Source organism: Trifolium pratense, linkage group LG4 (assembly GCF_020283565.1).
Source record: "Trifolium pratense cultivar HEN17-A07 linkage group LG4, ARS_RC_1.1, whole genome shotgun sequence".
NCBI lineage: Eukaryota > Viridiplantae > Streptophyta > Magnoliopsida > Fabales > Fabaceae > Trifolium > Trifolium pratense.
In genome coordinates, this window is record NC_060062.1 from 21,849,902 (window position 1) to 21,870,076 (window position 20,175).

At 34.5% G+C, this 20,175-nt stretch overlaps 4 protein-coding genes across 6 annotated transcripts; 3 read left to right on the plus strand and 1 right to left on the minus strand.

The window, feature by feature from the left end:
• Positions 1 to 963: 963 nt before the first annotated feature.
• Positions 964 to 6,519, plus strand: LOC123920033 (CSC1-like protein At3g21620). Its single transcript, XM_045972119.1, has 12 exons — positions 964 to 1,162; positions 2,078 to 2,422; positions 2,653 to 2,799; positions 3,125 to 3,260; positions 3,421 to 3,522; positions 3,995 to 4,114; positions 4,251 to 4,331; positions 4,420 to 4,760; positions 4,879 to 5,124; positions 5,214 to 5,538; positions 5,643 to 5,876; positions 5,974 to 6,519. Exons 2-12 carry the CDS (start codon positions 2,109 to 2,111, stop codon positions 6,229 to 6,231), a joined length of 2,304 nt encoding a protein of 767 aa, XP_045828075.1. The 5' UTR covers positions 964 to 1,162; positions 2,078 to 2,108; the 3' UTR covers positions 6,232 to 6,519.
• A 2,212-nt stretch (positions 6,520 to 8,731) lies between these two features.
• Positions 8,732 to 9,206, minus strand: LOC123920037 (receptor-like protein 9DC3). Its single transcript, XM_045972125.1, has one exon. It carries the CDS (start codon positions 9,181 to 9,183, stop codon positions 8,782 to 8,784), a length of 402 nt encoding a protein of 133 aa, XP_045828081.1. The 5' UTR covers positions 9,184 to 9,206; the 3' UTR covers positions 8,732 to 8,781.
• A 195-nt stretch (positions 9,207 to 9,401) lies between these two features.
• Positions 9,402 to 14,023, plus strand: LOC123920036 (cytoplasmic tRNA 2-thiolation protein 1-like). 3 transcript variants are annotated; one of them, XM_045972123.1, is made up of 5 exons: positions 9,402 to 9,639; positions 10,483 to 11,272; positions 11,345 to 11,456; positions 11,581 to 11,747; positions 13,763 to 14,023. In XM_045972123.1, exons 2-4 carry the CDS (start codon positions 10,497 to 10,499, stop codon positions 11,737 to 11,739), a joined length of 1,047 nt encoding a protein of 348 aa, XP_045828079.1. In that variant the 5' UTR covers positions 9,402 to 9,639; positions 10,483 to 10,496; the 3' UTR covers positions 11,740 to 11,747; positions 13,763 to 14,023. The 3 variants fall into 3 exon arrangements, with proteins under 3 accessions (XP_045828079.1, XP_045828078.1, XP_045828077.1); XM_045972122.1 differs by having other exon boundaries at positions 11,581 to 14,023; XM_045972121.1 differs by having other exon boundaries at positions 9,451 to 9,639; positions 10,483 to 11,456.
• Positions 14,024 to 16,272: 2,249 nt separating this feature from the next.
• LOC123920035 (protein NRT1/ PTR FAMILY 1.2-like) lies at positions 16,273 to 19,716 on the plus strand. The gene is made up of 5 exons (XM_045972120.1): positions 16,273 to 16,528; positions 16,643 to 16,766; positions 16,915 to 17,132; positions 17,390 to 17,931; positions 18,129 to 19,716. Exons 2-5 carry the CDS (start codon positions 16,682 to 16,684, stop codon positions 18,982 to 18,984), a joined length of 1,701 nt encoding a protein of 566 aa, XP_045828076.1. The 5' UTR covers positions 16,273 to 16,528; positions 16,643 to 16,681; the 3' UTR covers positions 18,985 to 19,716.
• The last annotated feature ends 459 nt before the right edge of the window (positions 19,717 to 20,175 follow it).

The following is a 20,175-nucleotide window of genomic DNA, read 5'->3' on the forward strand; positions in this document are numbered from 1 at the left end:
AACTCTTTTTAAAAAATTTAGGGTCTTGCTGAGTAGTGTACCAGACACTCTTTAAGCATTTCATTCAAATAAAAATTTTATTCAAAAAATTAAACACTACAATTAGCAATGCGTTGACTTTAGGCATTTTCAAATAAATCATATAAAAAAATTTACTATTTAAGATCTTAAAGAGTGTCACAGGACACTTATTAGCATTTGCCAAATTGTTAATACTATCCCGTACTCATACTTTATCATAGTATATAGTCTATATTGTAAAAATAATTATATAATTTATATTATAGATTAAATACATTATTATTTATATTATTAAATAAATCCAAAAAATAAAATTTTATTTATAGACAAAATCAGAGAGAGTATATATTATAATCCTAAACTATTAAAATAACAATAATTGATCTAGTTCCACCTTAATTATTTATAGAGATTTATTTTATTTTATTTTTGTTAACCTCCAATTTTTAGGAGAAACAAATCTAGTAATTTAGGATTAGACAAATAAATAAATAAATTTTGACTAAAAAATCATTTCACACAAAAATCAAACTCATATTCTTCCAATAAATACATTCTTTAATAAAATTGAACCAAAATACTCAATGTCTTGAGCTTGACTATAGAGAATTATTCTTCTTTTTAATTAACTCTCTATATTTTAGATAAAAAAGATCTAGTAATCTAAAACTCAGCTACAAAATAAATAAAATCTAACAAAAAAAATTTATTTTTATAAGAAATCAAGAAACTATCTGATTTTAAAAAAAGACACACAACAAACAGTGAATGGCTGGCTGGTTTGTCGGCAAGCAATGAATGAATGAGCAGGCATTATTCACACATCAGCAAATTAAGACATTTTTATTATTATTATTTATTATTATTTTTCCTTATATACCCTTTAAAAATATTATTTTTTTACTCAATAATTATACCCTTTGAAATGAAAAGCCATAAAGTTTGAAACTTTATATAATTGCTGACTTAATTTGGCTTCAGGGTTTTTCCCCATTATACCCCTGCTTGAGCGTTGAACTAACACCAACACTGTCACTCTCATTATCTCAATTCTGGTTTCTTCAACTTCTTTTTCTTTAACCCTTTTCACTTTCACTTCATTTTCTCTCTTCAGAAATTCAGAATTTTGGTGATAGATAAGGTAATGTACTCTACCTTATGAAATTAAATGAATCTATTTTTATTTTTTTTGTGTATAAAAGTTTTCTGCATTAGTTTCAATTATAGATTTGTGTGTTTTTATAAAAAAAATGTTTTTTTTTTCTGTTTATTGGTTGAATTTTGAACTTTTGATTTTTCAATTTTGCTTGGAGAATTTTGGCTCTGTATTCTTTTGTGTGCTTTTATAAAAATAAAAAAATAAAAAAAAGATTTTTGGACTATGCTTTTGTGTGTTTATTGGTTGAATTTTGCACTCTTGATTTTTCATTCTGCTTAGAGAATGAGGATTTTAATTTTAGCTCATAAAGTTTTTTTTATTTTTTTTTATACTAGTTATGTATTTCAGAAGTGGATTATATAGTTTGGTTGAGAGATTATGAAAAAAATGGATAATTTTGGATTTTGATTTTTCAATTTTGCTGAGTGATTATGAAAAAGGACTAATTTTGGATGTTTGAGTTTTTTTATTTTGCTGAGTGATTATGAAAAAAGGACTAATTTTTACTTGTTTTCATGCTTGATGAAGAATTGGATGAAATATATGGTGGAAAGAAAAATACTCAGTTGAATATATTACTTTTCTGCCCCCACCCTAATATTTTTTATAATATTTTGATTTTTTTTTTTTGTGATTATATTATGACAAGAAATACAGCAAAAGTAAAAATTTATATCAGCTATCAAATTAGATGTTATATCTTAATGTCACTATCTTGCTTCAAAAGAACACTGTACTTTTAGATTATGTTGTTCTTAATTGGGGTCCACCACTAACCACAAAGTTTTGGGATATTTCAAAGTTTGTGACATAAATGTGATTTCTATCATTTGATTCAAAGCTTATAAATGAAATTGTACTGATAAACATAATGAAAAGTTGTTGTATATTTTGCAGGGATTAGGTTGTTCATAGTAAATTGAAAAACATGGCTTCACTTGGTGATATAGGACTTGCAGCTGCAATAAACATCCTTACTGCATTTGCATTCTTAATAGCATTCGCCATACTTCGAATTCAACCGATAAACGATAGGGTGTATTTTCCGAAATGGTATCTGAGGGGTTTAAGGAGTAGTCCGTTGCAAGGAGGGGCGTTTGTGTCCAAGTTTGTTAATATAGACTTCAGGTCGTACATAAGATTCTTGAACTGGATGCCTGCAGCATTGCAAATGCCGGAACCCGAATTAATTGAACACGCAGGCTTGGATTCTGCTGTATACTTGAGGATCTACTTACTCGGGTATGTTATGTTACAGTTCGACTTCTCTAAAGTGTGTAGTTCTTAACTGGTTATTAGAAAATTAAGAGTAGATTTTAACAAATAGATGTTTTATAATATACTCATAAGTAATATCAATAGTTGATTTTTTTTTTATAGTAGTTGATGTTCCTTACATTTTTAGCTTCAAGATTGTTTGTTGGTGTCTTTTCTATTTACTAACTGCGTCGTCGTATTCAATTTAAGTGCAGGCTGAAAATATTTGTTCCTATTTCACTCCTAGCTTTTTCTGTTATGGTTCCTGTCAATTGGACCAATAACACCTTGGAACATTCAAATGTGGTTTATACCAGCATAGACAAGCTTTCGATTTCAAATATTCCAGTTGGATCAAATAGGTACGTACGCAAACTTTTCAATTCGTAAGATTCAATGTTTTCAGTGATATTTGAACTATTCTTTTTTTTTATTATTCATGTCAGCATTGCTTACTATTTTTGCACCTGTTTTTGATTGTTTATAAAGTCTATCATTTAATATGAACTTTAGATGTAATGTAATATAATATGTGATATATATGCTTATGTTTCTGTTGATGAGTATATGAATCAAACTAAACACCTCTAACTCTAAGAAATTATATCTATTTAAAACAAACTAATACCTCTGCCTGAAATATATGTAAAGCATATTTAACTTTCAATAACTCATTATTTATTGCAGATTTTGGACTCACTTGGTAATGGCTTATGCTTTTACCTTCTGGACATGCTATATCTTAAAAAGGGAGTATCAGCTAATTGCAACAATGAGATTGTCTTTTCTTGCTTCTGAAAGACGCCGTCCTGACCAATTCACGGTAAGATCAAGTATTATCGCACTCGCAGATATGATATGCTGAAAATCAAAATAGCACCCTTCTATGATAAGGATTTATATTCTAAAATCATTTAGACTTTGCTTTTGTCATTTTGTTCCCCAATGCTCCGTCTTTATGTAACTGCTGTGCATTTGTGCAGGTACTTGTTAGAAATGTACCACCAGATGCTGATGAATCAGTCAGTGAGCTAGTCGAGCATTTCTTTATGGTCAATCATCCAGATAACTATCTCACTCATCAGGTCTGATCCTCTTTTACTACTACTACTACTACTGCACATGGCTAATTTTGTCGCTTTGAGCTTGTAATAATATTAATAATAATGTTGTGTAACTTGATCTATTCGATTACATATCTAAACAATCAAGTTTACCTATTATGACGGCAAGTTCATATTCATTTTTATTTAACTTCATACTACATATTCATTTTTACATAATGTGATGCTTCTAAGAGAACCACCTTTCATCAAGATCCTGTTTTGGTTCAAATGACCTAAATTATCATGACCGAAAAACCATCTTTTATGACATTATGACAATTTTTTTGGAACCAAAGTGGAAAGTTCTTCTTTGTTGACGCCGCCCATAGCAATGCTTTCATATTATTTTATGGTTATAATGATGTTAAATTATAATTTGCCAGTATGTTATGTCTTATCCTACCGAGTTGTTTGGTTATGCTTTCCCTTACTTTTAGTGATATTTTTGCAGGTTGTTTACAATGCAAAGGAACTCTCTAGTCTAGTTGCTAAGAAGAAAAAACAACAGAATTGGCTTGATTACTATGAAAATAAGTATTCTAGAAACCAAACAACGAGACCAACTAAAAAGGTATGCCATTTCCATCAATCCAATCTCTACGAACACCAAATCATCTTCCATTTCTTTTTCCGTTTCAGCATAAACTCCCTTTCTTTTTCTTCCCTGTTGCAGCATGTAATTCTTGTGGCTAACATTGTGCTTGCAGACTGGCTTTTTAGGTCTATGTGGTAGTAAAGTGGATGCTATTGATTTTTATACTGCTGCAATTGAGAGATTATCAAGAGACGTAAGTAAACCTTCTATGCATACATTACTGAATTATTCTTTTTCTTTTTTTAAATTAGCATTTGACGATGTTTCTGTAAAACTTTCAGATAGAGTTGGAGAAAGAAAAGGTCATGAAGAATCCTAAATCTACAATGCCAGCGGCTTTTGTTTCCTTCAAAACTCGTTGGGGTGCATCAGTTTGTGCGCAAACTCAACAAACTAGAAATCCAACGATATGGTTGACAGAATGGGCCCCAGAACCCCGTGATGTGTATTGGGATAACATGGCAATACCATATGTTTCACTCTCAATAAGGAGGCTTGTAATTGCTGTTGCTTTCTTCTTTCTTACATTCTTTTTCATGATTCCCATAGCATTTGTACAGTCACTTGCTAATATTGAAGGCATTGAAAAAGCAGCACCCTTCCTCAAGGACCTCATTGAAATGTAATGTTATCTTTTTTTTCTTTGCCTCATCGAAAGGTCCCTTCCTCGAGGACCCTTGTGTGGCTCTTTGATAACTTAATGTGTCTGTCCATAATTTTATGCTTCATTTTTATTGCAGAAAATTCATTAAAGCATTTATACAAGGTTTCCTTCCTGGGATTGCTTTGAAGATATTCCTCATTTTTTTGCCAACAATATTGATGATGATGTCCAAGTTCGAAGGGTTTATAAGCCGGTCTTCTCTTGAAAGAAGATCAGCCACAAGATATTACATCTTCCAGTTCATTAACGTGTTTCTGGGGAGCATAATTACCGGGACTGCATTCCAACAACTTGATAAATTCATCCATCAATCTGCAAATGAGTAAGTGTTCCCCTTATATAACTGTATGTATTATCAACTGGTACATGATTTCTTAATAATGCAAAAGTTTTGTATGTATATGCATGCAGAATTCCGAAGACAATTGGTGTCTCGATTCCAATGAAAGCAACTTTCTTCATAACATACATAATGGTTGATGGGTGGGCTGGATGTGCTGGTGAGATTTTAAGGTTGAAGCCTTTGATATTTTATCACTTAAAGAATTTCTTGTTGGTGAAGACCGAAAAAGACCGCGAAGAAGCAATGGATCCAGGGACTTTTGATTTCAATACAGGAGAACCTCAAATACAACTTTATTTCTTGCTTGGCCTTGTCTATGCTGTGGTCACACCATTTCTACTTCCATACATCATTGTGTTCTTTGGTTTGGCATATCTTGTCTACCGTCATCAGGTAAAAAATTAGCTCGTAAAAACTTTTTGTCACTGATTTTACATATTTACCATGAACATGATTGCCTGTATTGTATCATATTAATACTTGAAATTGAATGACAGATTATAAATGTGTACAACCAAGAGTATGAGAGTGCCGGAGCTTTCTGGCCTGATGTCCACGGACGTATTGTATTTGCATTAGTTGTCTCACAACTGCTGTTAATGGGATTATTGAGTACAAAAGAAGCTGCTAACTCAACTCCATTACTCATCGCTCTCCCAGTTTTGACAATATGGTTTCATCGGTTTTGCAAGGGAAGCTATGAACCTGCTTTTACTACTCATCCATTACAGGTTAGTCCTGATGTGGAAATTACCAATCACTTTGCCTTGAACTTGTTTCTTATGAAACCCGAGTTAATTTTCTTGTTTTGTGGTGTATGAACTTCAGGAAGCAATGGTCAAAGACACATTGGAGCGTACGAAAGAGCCAAACTTCAATTTGAAAGAGTTCCTCCACAGTGCATATATCCATCCAGTTTTCAAAGATGATGATGACACAGACAGTGATGTGATGAGTCAAGAGTGGAAGGAAGAGCCGGTAATTGTCCAAACAAAACGCCAGTCGCGGAGGAACACACCTGCACCTAGCAAACAAAGTGGTGGTGGTTCAATACCATCCTCGATGCATGACACTGCTGATGTCTGATAATGAGCATTATAACAGCCTTAGAGTTGAGTTACATTGAAGTAAACGACCAAGTTGGTGTTGGAGCTTAATGACAAGTGCATGGTTACTGCAACATAATTCTGTTGGAGAGATCGATGGTTTCTACAGGTAGCACAGTTGGTTGGTTCACAAGTCACTCTTGTAAACATTGCACAATGATTTCCAGGTTTTCTTTTGTATATAAAAAATTATGCAAAGTATGAAATTTTGGGATGAGACTGATAGGAGAAGTATTCAGGTCAAATTTTAATAAGTTTTTTTATCTGCTGTTTTTGTGTATCAAATTTACCAGTGTCTTGTTTTATTTTTAATAATTGACAGTGAAATCACTCATTTAGGAGGGAGGGAGGTTTCTGTTTTTTTTTTTTTTTAAATTCCAAAGGAGGGGAGTCAATGTTTGGTAATCAACCCGCAACTATATATATAAATATGATATGCACGCACATCCCAGCTGCGAGGAAACAGATCCTTTCCGGATTGAACCATAGCGGAAAATGGATGGAAATCAATGCATCCTTGTGCAACCAATTGCTCAACAACTTCAGAATCATTCAACAGGAATCTTTGCAATACCTTTATTCCAAGCAATAGTAACGACTGAAAGCAACAGGAATCCTTTGTTGAGTTTAAGTATCAGACTTGAGACTTAAACTGAATAGTGTCCTTAAAATTGTAAAATTCGTCAAATATTCCCTTAAAATTTACGAAATGTCAAATACCCAAAAGATGTCTATCAAATCACAATATTTTCCTAAATATAAACTAACTTCATGCTTGCTGCCTGTTGTGTGTGCTGCGTTCGTGCTAAGTATCGTCATCGTGGTCGATTCTCATAATGCCGTGTCCGGTTGTCTCGGGTCTGAAGCTATCTTTGCTTCTCGCACCTTCGATTCTTTAGTGGCACTGATGAGAGATCCCATTGCGGCGTGTATTTGGTTCGAATGTGGCATGTTCTCGCTTCAGGCCGAGTGTAGATGGACACTTCAGTATCTGTTTGGATGCTCCGCGTACAGTGTTCAAATCTATTTTACAGCGCTGTTTGTATCTCTCAAGGCAGTGTTTGGATTCCTCAGGCGGGTTGCTAGTGATAGCACCTTGTGCCTTGAGCCGTTTGTGATTCGGCAAAGGGATTTCATTACGCTCCAGATTAGTTTGTTACAGACCTTCTGTTGTGGTATTGTTCGCTGTCCTTCAGTAACAGATTAGTTTGCATAGATATTGTCTAGTGAGTTTCATTGTAATAATGCTGCTTAAGTCCTTCTGCATAATTGAACTGGTGTAGTGTACTTAGCTATTTAACATATCACCAAATCAGTTTAGAAGAATGGGTTCTTCATCTTCTTCTTCTTCTTTGTCTACAAAATGCATAATATTCAAATGATTAGTACTCAATTTTCTTTTTATTTTATGTGTTAATAAAATGAAAGTATTAAGATTAAGTTTTTTTAGATCAAACAATAAAAAGAAAGTATGATGCTGAAAAGTTGTTTTTTATTTTTTATTTTGTTTGTCAATAAAAAGATTTGTTGAATAATTAATAATTTCTTTTACTTTTTCTCAGATTCTCTGGATACTCTCTTCATGTGTTGTATTATTCATCTTTATTTATCATTTGTTGTTTATTTTACCAAAAATGTAAAAAAGATCAAAACATTGTGTAAAACATTTGAGGAAGTAAGAAAAGTGCACCAAATTGAAGAAATTTTGAATCTATCTATTTTCTCTGTTTTGAATTGTTAATTTCTTGAAAAAAATTAGTTTGATTTTGTTACCTTTCTAACATCCTTCTTTTTCCCGAATGATTATTTCAAAAAAGAATAGCTTCCTTGCATGAGAAGAAACAAAGATGGCGTTTAGAGAAAATGAAGATGTTAAAGCATATATAAAAATAAAATTAAAAAAGTGAGAGAAAAGAGTTCATGTTGTTGTTAGACAAAAAGAAGATGAATAGTGTAAAAAATGCATATTAGAGAAATGAAAGGGAAGTGAATGAAATGAAAGTGAGGGAAGATAATATAGAATTTTGAATAAGTGAAGAGAGGGAAAAAAAGTTTTGAATTTGAAATTTGGTGAGACACAAACTAAATGTTTTCCTTCTAACTGCATGAAGCCGTTTTGCTATTGGCTTAGTCCAAATATAATTCTTATCTTTCCTTTCCACTCACAAAATACAATGTGGCTTAGATGACTTGGTTACAATACAAAAAGTGGTGTACTTTTAATTCAGTTACATGATTTTTGGACATCAAATATTCTTCAATGGGACACATGGCAGTTTCTCAAGTGAGGGCAGTTTTGAACTTTAACCAACATATTGTATAGATAAAATCATGAAAATAACATGAAACCAAATGATCACTAATTTTCTTATTTGTATAGCAACATGAAACAGACTCAACATACTAATTTTCAAATTATGTCAAAAAAAAAAAAATACTAATTTTCAAATAGATAATACAACATTACTCAAACTGAAAAGTTGAAATTACAAACAAACATATCTATATATTATAAAAGACCAACATCCAATTAATTCATTCTTCTGCGATTTGCACCGGCTCGGTTGTTTGTTCTCTTCAGTCTCAAGTTAAACATTTGTTCAACAAGTCTTGCTCTTGCAAGCCATACTGGTTTCCCAAAGAAGAATACATTATGACCCAACAGCAACCCAGATATTGCCCCACAGACATATCCTATTGCTACTGCTTTCCAACCAAATCCTGATTCCTCTTCATCTTCAGATGTTGAAAGTGGTGGCCGATCTTCATCATTTTTGCATGATTTAGACAATGGTAATCCACATAACATTGTATTTCCTACATAGGATTCATTTCCAAATGTATCAAACTGTTGACCTTTAGGTATCATTCCCTCGAGATGGTTTTGTGAAAGGTTCAAGAATGAGAGAAAATTCAGCTTTGTGAGAGACATAGGAATCTCACCCCTCAACTGGTTCCTCGAGAGGTCCAACCACTCCAAATTTCTCAAATAACTCAATGATTGTGGAATGGTACCTGTGATTCCGTATGGAGCACTCCAATAGTAGGAACAGTTATAAGTGATAGGATAATTGACAATAACATTAACAGAATGTTATAGGGACACAAATCTTCCAACAAATATAATATACAACACAAAGGATATATTGGTCAATTTTCAGATTTTATATTTTAATTTTTTTTCCTTCTCTCTCACACAAGCGAAATTCCTTTTGGGGAAAATCTCAACCCCAAAACACGACCAAATCCCTAACCGTATATCGCACAATCCCCTCCGCCGTTCAATCGCTCCTCCACTGCCGTTCATTCTCCTTCACCGTTCATTCTCCTTCACAGTTTAATCTCGAACTCTACAACCCCTCCGCCGTTGTTTCTCTGCTTTTCCAAGGTATGGAATAACTTCATCTCTCTACCGTTCCAATGTATTGATTGATTGCATGATGTTTCTCTTTAGCTTGCTTTTATACTGCGTTTTCTAACTAATGGGTCAAACAAGAGATCAACTTGATGACAACACAATAATTTTTTAGTTAACCTTTGTGAAGTTCAATTTGCAATTTGTGGAATATAGCGAGGCTTAATTGAGAAATTAGGGTTGATTCCTTTTATTTGTCTTTTATATAAGGGAATAAATACACTTGTGGATACGTAATAGAGGAATTCAAAATATAAATAATAGGGAAAATTACACTCACCTCCCCTGAGGTCTATTAAAGGAGGGACTGCATCGGTTTTGTTTTGAGGTTTGTTGTAGTGGTCGTTTTGGTGTTTTTCTGGCTGTTGTACCGGTTGTTGCCTTGCTGTTTTTCTGTGGCTTGGTGCTGTGTTTAGATTGCGGGGTTGTGTTTGTGTATTACTGAGCTTCATGGTGTTTGTGTTTTTTTGTTGGTGTGCACCAGTTTGTTGCAGCAGTGTGAATGTGTTTTTTGGCCTGGTTTTCTTCTATTTGCTTGTATGTCCTATTGGTTTAGGACTTAGGTAGTTAAGGGTAGTGTTTGAAAAAACCTAAAATACCCATATCTAAAAATTTGACACCACATCAAAAAACCTAAAATGCCCCTAACTAACAAAAATCAGAAATTAAAGTCTCTCCTAAATTTGGTCCAAGATAAATTTGCAAGTTTTGATTAGGTTTAGGGTTTGCAAGAGTTGATGCAAGCTTAATTAGGATTATATATATAAAATTTGTAAACCACTGATAGGGTTTAGGTTCCATTCAATTCCATTGCAGTAGAAGAGAAGAAAATGGAAGGGAAGAGAAGCGTGCGTATGTGCTGCTTATGCAATGAGAGAAGAGCATCTCTTAGCAGACCTAAAGCTCTTGAACAGATTTGCAGAGAATGCTTCTATCTTGCCTTCGAAGACGAGATTCATCAAATCATCGTCTCCAACCGCCTCTTCATCCGTGGCGACCGCGTAGCTATTGGCGCTTCCGGCGGTAAAGACTCCACCGTCCTCGCCTACGTTTTATCGAAACTCAACCGCATCCATGATTACGGCCTCCATCTCTTCCTCCTCTCCGTCGACGAGGGCATCACCGGCTACCGCGACGATTCTCTCGAAACAGTTCACAGAAACCAGATTCAGTATGGTTTGCCTCTGAAAGTTGTATCCTACAAGGATTTGTACGGATGGACCATGGACGAAATCGTGAAACTGATCGGTCTGAAGAATAACTGCACCTTCTGCGGCGTGTTCCGTAGACAGGCGCTTGATCGAGGCGCAGCATTCCTTAAAGCAGATAAACTTGTGACGGGACACAACGCTGACGATATAGCTGAGACAGTTCTGTTGAACATATTGAGAGGAGATATAGCTAGATTGAGTAGATGCAGTTCAATAATAACAGGTGAAGATGGACCAATCCCTAGATGCAAACCTTTTAAGTATACTTACGAAAAGGAGATTGTTATGTATGCTTATTTCAAAAAGCTTGATTACTTTTCCACTGAATGCATTTATTCTCCAAATGCATATCGTGGTTTTGCTCGCGAGTTCATCAAGGATTTGGAGAGAATCAGGTCTCCCTTTTCTTCTCTGTTCATTTTATTTGTTTGTTTGTTTGTTATTCATAATCATGTAATTGCTTACAGACCCAGGGCCATTCTCGACATCATCAAATCCGGTGAGAATTTTAGGATTTCTACCACTACTAAAATGCCAGAGCAGGGAACCTGTGAACGCTGTGGTTATATTTCTAGTCAGGTATTTCTAGTCAGGCTTTCTTTGTCCTGAATATCTTGTATTGTCTTTTTCTCTGTTTATTTCACTCCTGGGTCATATGAACTACAACAGCTGTGATACAATGGATTAAACGTTTCATGTGCAGAAATGGTGTAAAGCTTGTGTTCTGCTTGATGGACTGAATCGAGGTTTGCCTAAACTGGGAATTGGACGGAGTCGGGTTGCTATTGGTTGCAAAGAAGAAAATGAAAGCCATGGAGGAAAGAGCATCGAAAGCAAACAGTGTGGATCTTTAGACTTCTGATTTTCTATGTAAGCATCATATAAATCAGTGGGTTCTATGTACTATTGATAATCAAAGGTAACTGCAGTTAATATCTATCGGTGAATTTCATGACAGTTAGTAGAGATGTAGATACATCTGATGACAAAAAGTATAAGACAAATAGACTTTGTAGCACAACTTTGCATCTCAAGACATTGATCAAAACGATAAGTCTAGAATAGTTGCATTATTTGCAGATTTTTTTCACATCTCTAGCTTAATTTTTGTGAGCATTACTTTGTCCTACAGTTATTTGTATCCTTGTACTCAGAATTTGTCGCTACATCTCAACAATGTACTTTAGAATTCAACCTCAAGCATTGGCTTGGATATCCTTGAGCATGCAACTTGAGTTTTGGTATTGCAATCTTGCTTATGTTCTTCTCTAGCAATGGCTTTCATTAAAGAATGTATGAATAATCCAACAATGTATTCTACTCCATATTAATGTCAATCAGTTTTACAAGCTTGGCTGCACTTTCAAACTTTTTACTTGATTGTGTTTATGAAGTTCTGTTTTGTTAGTTTTACCAGCGAGTTACCAAGACTTATTGATGGGATACCACAATAAGGATGAATGTTATGACTTGTTTATTACTTGTAGTACTGGTTAATTGATTAGTTTAACAGCAATCAATATGAGGGTATCTAAATTAATAAACTGGAAAAAAGGGAGGGGGTGAAAGTAGTCCAGGTCATTTAAATATTGAACGATAGAATCATGGTTTGGGAAGTCTTTTAAATTATAGACAGCCTGGGTATTTTAGTCCATAATTTAGTTTTGTCATGTAAACATTTATGGCAACTGGTATCTTATTACAATTGAATAGGGAAAGTTCCCTGGATTACAGTTTTATTGAAATCATGAAGCTGGTTAAGGGCGAGGTTAGGTGTTTTCAACTACACAGTATCATCTTGGTTTTACTAATCTCACGTCATGTTATGGGGTGTTTCATTTCTGTGGCAAGTATGGAAGGGTCATCTATTGGTTTATCTTATTATTAGAACATGCTAATATTTGACATTTCACTTTATAAAAATAGTTCTATGTATTACCAAATAAATTTTTGCATGGAAACTAGTCAAGTGGTATCCTTCCCCTCTAAATGTTCTCAAGCTTAATGTTGATGGACCTCATTATAGTGGTAGTAGAGGCATGCTTGTTTGTGGTGATTGCCTTTTAAGACTCTAATGGTCACTTCATTTGGGGTTTCACATGCAACTTTGGTATAGTCACTTCAATTTTGGCTTAGCTTTGGAGTTTAGTTCACGGTCTTCGTCTTGGATATGATATGTCCATTTGTAATGTTCTTATCAGAATCTTTGGTGATTATTAACAAAGTGAAACTGCTTATATTCTCCATCTTGGTTATCCCGAGTCTCTCATCTCCATCTTGCCTTGTTGCTGGAAGAATCTCTTGCTCTGATTGGTTTTGCTAACTGAGAGTGCTCAGTCAAACAAATTTTTCATGAGGCTAATTAGTGTGCTGACAAGTTGGTACATTTTGCTCATGGTGGTGGTTTTGGTTTTGGTGTTATGGAGTTGTTTCATCCTCCTCCTTGAGTTTCACCTTTTTATTTATGATGACTAGTCATTAGTCTTTCTTTAATCTTCTAGTGTTATATAAAGTTAGAGCACAGGTATTTTGTCTGTTGCCACATTGTTCCAGTGTTTATCACAAAGTTAGCTTGGTGGCAATAATCATTTTCGTTATAACAATAACTAATAGCTGACAATATTAAATAAGTTGATGATGCCTCTGAGAGGAAAGTAGGTTTCGGTAAAATGAATGTTGTTCAGCATGCTGACATGAAGAGCATGGCGGCTATATCTCCATATTCTTTAACTAATAGCATCATTGAAAGCCTTTTATTCTTCCAGCATTAATAATAACTATTTCAGCCCTTGGAATGAACTTCGTCTTGATTGATCAAACCTTTTCCCAATTTTTTTTTTTTACTTTTTGCTAATTTTCTTAGTCACTTTTTTGCTGATTTGCAGGAGATTAATGACCCTGCAGATATCCAAAAATGAATGGTTCATGGAAGTTGATGATATTTGTTTGTAGCAAATATGTGAATTGCTGGAGTTTTGCTTTGATGTGCAATACAATTTATCTTTGGCACATTAGCAGCCCGCCATCAATTAGCTTTTCTATTTACTCATATTCAAAAGGTTGCAGAAGCAAATAATTTCTGACACATTCTTTTTTCAAGTGTCATGGTGGTAATGAAATAATTGAGTCTACTCATTTATTTAAAATTGTAGCTTTATATTTTGGGAAATTCTGTTCTCTCTTGCATTGCTCAAAATCAACAAAAACTCTTACACGAGAAGTTGGATTCCGGTGACCTGCGTGTCCTTATATTTTAGAGCAAGGCTTGATGAGATAAAGAATAGAAAAGCATTACTTTTGCCCTGATACTACAGAATCACACCAATTGTTTATTGTGCCAAGGAGCCGGAGCAGGCATTCTTTAAAGGTTAATTGAATTCGTGTTCTGTTATTCTTTAAAGGTTAATTGAATTCATTGAATCTGCACTTAATATGGATCGAAGCAAACCTGCAAATCTGAACAAAAAAAAACACCGTACTAAGACGGGGCAAACAAAACATCGTACTAAGACGGGATAAAACAATACACCGCACAAAGATGGATTAAAACAACACCAAATGAAAAAATCTCGAAAAAAATTCGAATGAAACTTAAAAATATGTGAATATTATTTTTTATTTAAATAAAAAATAATTAAAAAAAATGATTAAGATGGGTGATTTTGGATCAAAATTTATCCTAAATTACTCCCTCTAATTGATCAACCAAAAGAAGAAGAAATATAAAGGTTGGGGTGGCGGCTGAGAGAAGAAAGAAAGAATTGTATATGACAACTTATTGTGTCCAAAAGTGGAGAGTTAGACTTTTTCAAACGTACATAGTCCGCAGTTAATTACAATTGACAATGGAAGTTTCCAATATTTGCGTGTCTGTTAATAATTGTGTTTCAAAAAAAAAAATTGTGTTTCAGTTTGTATACAATTAGTTATTAATTATTTCTTCATATCAAATATTAATTAGGTATGAAATTACATGATAGGATAAAAAAACTGCAATATGGTACATTATAAAAGTTGTTCAGTCAAAGAAGTCGATAGTATTTTCCCGATTTTTGCCTATGCATCATACTCATAGCACTGATCTTAATTAGTTGTAACTTGTAACTTAGATAACACTAGAGCTGTTAAAAAATTCAAACTCGGAACTCTTACATAGGTCCTCTATTTACATGTGGCACGTACTCAACCAATATAACTCAATAACACCTCACCTCATATTAAGCAATCTAAGGGAGTAAGGGTTATTACATCAAGTAGAAAAATCAAAAGATACATGTTTTTCTACTATAAACCAAAATAAATAAAAAAATAATGTAAATTAGTTCACCGAAAAACTTATATTAAGTTTTTCAATTGAGGAGGGATTCGTTGACTCCAGGAGTAAGTCTTCATTGACTTACTCCGCTTAATAACTCGATATCGACATTATATTTCTTCAATCTCATTAAGTAGATCAACTCCGCAAATTTTTATAAAAATTCAAAACCGTTTGATACTTTTTCTGATAACTTCAATTGAAGATATGACAAACTTTTAAAAAAACCGTTGAATTTCAATATTCTGAATACATAAGTTTTTTGAATTTTTTATGACATATACAAAGCAATCATAACAACATTTTATATGTTGGTGAGAATAACATAGTGAGATATACCTGAACCCTTGCATACTTTGCAGTCAACCAACCCCGTCTCTTGCTAGCTTCATCTTGCCATCGGAGTCTGAGACTCGCATGTGGTTCGACTCAGTTACTTCCATTTTCTCAAATTTTTGAAGTTGCTTTTGTGTCGGTACTTCATAGTGATACATTGCCATACAATGGACGTTTAGATTATGTTGTTCTTAACTGGGGTGCACCACACAAGTGTAGTCTTAACGGCTCTATGGCCTGTAATTTTTGGGATATTTCAAAGTTTGTGACATAAATGTGATTTCTATCATTGATTCAAAGCTTATAAATGAAATTGTACTCATAACATAATGAAAAGTTGTTGTATATTTTGCAGGGGCGTTTGTGTCCAAGATATACGTATAGCTTATAATAATAATTGCAGGGTTTTCTATGGAGCTGTTCATTGTAAAAGTAGCCAATATCTTTGTCAGCTCCATAGAAAACCCTTTCATCATGACCACCATAGAATCGGTATAATAATAGTTGGACACCGAGTTATTCATGTCCATGTATCGTAACTGTTCAAGGTAAGGTGATGAGATGGATTTAACTTTGCTATCAACGTTGATAGAAAGAAAACTACTGTGGGAAAGGTTGAGGAATTTTAGTGGTGGATGTGTGGTCGTGTGTAGTAAAAACGGTATACCACGTTTCATGTAATGTGCTTTGTCTGAAGGTGCGACTAACTTCACTGAAATTGGTAAGTATATACCCTTGTGAGCATGTTTGGATATGAATAACACTTCTTAGAAATTATCTACTAAAAAAACAATAATAATCTCTGATCAAACTAGTTTTTTCGTCTCTTTAGCTGCAGAGTTGTCATGTTGTGTGCCAAACATATATGTGTGTATCAGGGATGACACTTATCAATTGATGTTCTATGTGGAAAACAAGTACTATCTTGTCTTCCACTATTCTTCCTTATAATTAATGTAGATAATAACGAGGTCTTTCTGCCGACTGAGCTGTAACAAAGGTGAGAGATTGTGTTAAAAACAAGGGCTTGTTGTCCATAAGCATATGCATGTGTTTAAAATAAAGCTTGCTCCTCCTTTTGAAGTACTAATGTATTAACTTTGATAATTTTCAGTTTATAGCCTTTCCCTGCACATATCAGAAGACTAATTAAATGGAGATGTCAATGGAGCAGAGCAAAGCCACTGAACATGTTACAAGGAAAAAAGGTGGTTTAAGAACCATGCCCTTTATCATAGGTGATTAGAGTACCATTACCCCTTTATATATTGTAACCCTTTCCAGGGAATTTTATTTTCTACTCATTCATACATTGTGTTAAAATCATATGTCATTTCTAACCAGGTCGTGATTTATTTCCAACTTAATTTCTTCTTCTTGTTTTAGCAAACGAGACCATTGAAAAGGTTGCAAATGTAGGGCTCCATGTAAACATGACTCTGTACCTGCTAAATGAGTATCATTTAGACCCTTCAACTGCAGCTATAGTAATATTCCTGTGGAACGCCCTGTCGAATTTCATCCCCCTCTTTGGTGCTTTTCTTTCTGATTCTTTCCTTGGAAGATTTCATGTCATAGCATGGGGAACAGTCATCGACCTTCTTGTAAGCTACTACTGTACTTTTGTTCCACGTTTACTCGGAAGCTACGACATGTAGCTTCTTATCAGAATTGATTTAGGAACATTTCAACGTGGAACCAAATATGCTATCAATCATTTAGTACATTTACTCAGAAGCTACGACGTGTAGCTTTTCATCAGAATTGATTCCAGAATTGATTATGCTATTATTAGTCTATTTTTAGAGTTTGAAACATTTCTGACATGGTGTTCGTTTTTCTTTTATCTTCATCATCATAGGGATTAGTTGTATTGTGGTTAACTGCAATCCTTAGGAATGCAAGGCCTCCAGATTGCCATGGAGAACTTTGTGCAGGTCCATCAGGAGGGCAGTTCCTGTTTCTTTTCTCGTCCCTTGCTCTCATGGCTGTTGGAGCTGGTGGCATTAGGCCATGTTCCTTTGCCTTTGCTGCTGATCAAATCAACAACCCTGAAAACCCACAAAATCAAAGGATCATGAAGAGCTTCTTCAATTGGTACTATGTTTCTGTTGGCCTTTCAGTGATGATTTCGGTGGTTTTCATAGTGTACATTCAAGTTAAAGCAGGATGGATCGTGGGTTTTGGTATTCCGGTTGGGCTTATGTTGCTTTCTTCTGTCATGTTTTTTCTGGGTTCTTTTATGTATGTGAAAATGAAACCAAACAAGAGCTTGCTCACTGGCTTTGCACAAGTAATTTCTGCAACCTGGAAAAACAGACACTTGGACTTGCCTCCAAAGAATTCAGACATGTGGTATTTCCGTAGTGGTTCTAATCTTGTCCAACCGACGGACAAAGCAAGGTACCAGTTTGTCATATTCAACTGACATAGTTTATAACATGTTTCCAAATATGCATTTAATATGTCTACTTTAGTAAAGATATTTGTACACAAATTAAAAAATTTAACATTGACTTTCCTTTTGCCTAGATATTATCACCCTTTCACAAATATGCATTTATTTATGTGTATTTGATTAATTCTCCTAAATTAATTAGGTTCTTGAACAAGGCTTGCATAATCAAGAACAGAGAGAAAGATTTAGACACTTGTGGGATGGCCATTGATCCATGGTGTCTGTGCACAGTAAGAAAAGTAGAGGAGTTGAAAGCAGTAATCAAGGTCCTTCCCATTTGGTCCGCCGGCATCATACTTTCTATGAGCATAAGCCAACACATATTTCCTGTGGTCCAAGCTGGCACCATGGACAGGGTTGTGCTCAACTTGGAGATCCCAGCAACCAGCTTTGTTGCATTTGGAATCCTCACTTTAACCATATGGGTGGCTATCTATGATAGAGTACTAGTTCCCTTTTTATCAAAGTACGCGAAAGGAGGACTCACTATTAAGCAAAGAATGGGAATTGGACTAGTACTGTCATGTTTAGCCACTGCAGTAGCAGCATTGGTGGAGAGAAAGAGAAGGAATGAAGCAATAAGAGAAGGGTTTATGAACAATCCGAAAGGAGTGGTGAACATGTCTGCTATGTGGCTTGTGCCACAGTATTGCATAACTGGTTTAGCTGAGGCTTTCAATTATATTGGACAAATAGAGTTCTATTACTCTCAGTTTCCTAAAAGCATGGCTAGCATTGCTATTGCACTTTTTTCCCTTGGCATGGGGGTAGGGAACCTGTTGGGAAGTCTTATAGTTAAGGTTGTTGAAGATGGGACAAGGGGAAGAGGAAAAATCAGTTGGCTATCTTCAAATCTCAACCAAGGGCACTATGATTACTATTATGCACTCCTTACCCTTCTAAGTTTTCTTAACTTGTTTTACTTCTTCCTATGTAGTTGGGCTTATGGGGATACTCAAGATATAAAGACTTGGGATGAAGAGGTTGACACAAAATGATCGGGAAGAAGAAAAAAATTAATTAAGGAGAGATATATGATTTGATTGGAACAAAAAAGAGGAAATGAGTGAGAATGTATCAAAGTGATTGTATTGCTATTTTTTTCCTAGCTAAGTGGATGCTCATAAAAAGTGTACAATTATAAGTGTTTGGATACTAATTGTGTATAAATGTGATGGATATTATAATTGTAAAGAAGTTTTTGTGATATTTCAAAGTTTGTGGCATAAGTGTGATTTCTATCATTGATTTATAAATAAAATTGTACTGATAACATAATGAAAAGTTGTTGTATTGTTCACAGTAAATCGAAAAATATGGCTTCATTGGTGATATAGGACTTGCAGCTGCAATAAACATCCTTACTGCATTTACATTCTTAATAGCATTCGCCATACTTCGAATTCAACCGATAAACGGTAGAGTGTATTTTCCAAAATGGTATCTGAAGGGTTTAAGGAGTAGTCCGTTGCAAGGAGGGGCATTTGTGTCCAAGTTTGTTAATAGACTTCAGGTCTTACATAAGGTTCTTGAACTGGATGCCTGCAGCATTGCAAATGCTGGAACCCAAACTAATTGAACATGCAGGCTTGGATTTTGCATGAAATATCTGTAAAGCTTTTCATATCTGCCTGCCTGAAATATCTGCAAACAACTTATATGCTTATCTTTCAATAACTCATTATTTATTGCAAATTTTGGACTCTTTTCTTGCTTCTGAAAGACGCCGTCCTGACCAATTCACGGTAAGATCAAGTATTATCGCACTCGCAGATATGATATGCTGATAATCACAATAGCACCACTTCTATGATAAGGATTTATATAATTATATTCTAAAATTGTTTAGACTTTGCTTTTGTCATTTTGTCCCCCAATGCTCCTTCTTTATGTAACTGCTGTTCATTTGTGCAGGTACTTGTTAGGAATGTACCACCAGATGCTGATGAATCAGTCGGTGAGCTAGTCATCTCACTCATCAGGTACTTGTTTATGGTCAATCATCCAGATCACTATCTCACTCATCAGGTCTGGTCCTCTTTTGCTACAACTATAAATATGCCTAATTTTGTCACTTTGTTTGGAGATTGGAATAATATTAATTATTAATAATGTTGTGTAACTTGAACTATTTGATTACATATCTAAACAATCAAGTTTACCTGTTATGACGGCAAGTTCATGTTCAT

What these genes read in the sequence shown, in the direction of transcription:
- LOC123920033 (XM_045972119.1), top strand. Translation starts at nt 2,109, where the DNA reads ATGGCTTCACTTGGTGATATAGGACTTGCAGCTGCAATAAACATCCTT. An exon ending in CAACGAGACCAACTAAAAAG is followed by an intron (nt 4,115 to 4,250) that starts GTATGCCATTTC and finishes TTGTGCTTGCAG; the next exon opens with ACTGGCTTTTTAGGTCTATG. An exon ending in ATCCATCAATCTGCAAATGA is followed by an intron (nt 5,125 to 5,213) that starts GTAAGTGTTCCC and finishes ATATGCATGCAG; the next exon opens with AATTCCGAAGACAATTGGTG.
- LOC123920037 (XM_045972125.1), bottom strand. Translation starts at nt 9,183, where the DNA reads ATGTCTCTCACAAAGCTGAATTTTCTCTCATTCTTGAACCTTTCACAA.
- LOC123920036 (XM_045972121.1), top strand. Translation starts at nt 10,497, where the DNA reads ATGGAAGGGAAGAGAAGCGTGCGTATGTGCTGCTTATGCAATGAGAGA. An exon ending in GTGGTTATATTTCTAGTCAG is followed by an intron (nt 11,457 to 11,580) that starts GTATTTCTAGTC and finishes TTTCATGTGCAG; the next exon opens with AAATGGTGTAAAGCTTGTGT.
- LOC123920035 (XM_045972120.1), top strand. Translation starts at nt 16,682, where the DNA reads ATGGAGATGTCAATGGAGCAGAGCAAAGCCACTGAACATGTTACAAGG. An exon ending in GAACAGTCATCGACCTTCTT is followed by an intron (nt 17,133 to 17,389) that starts GTAAGCTACTAC and finishes TCATCATCATAG; the next exon opens with GGATTAGTTGTATTGTGGTT. An exon ending in CAACCGACGGACAAAGCAAG is followed by an intron (nt 17,932 to 18,128) that starts GTACCAGTTTGT and finishes TAAATTAATTAG; the next exon opens with GTTCTTGAACAAGGCTTGCA.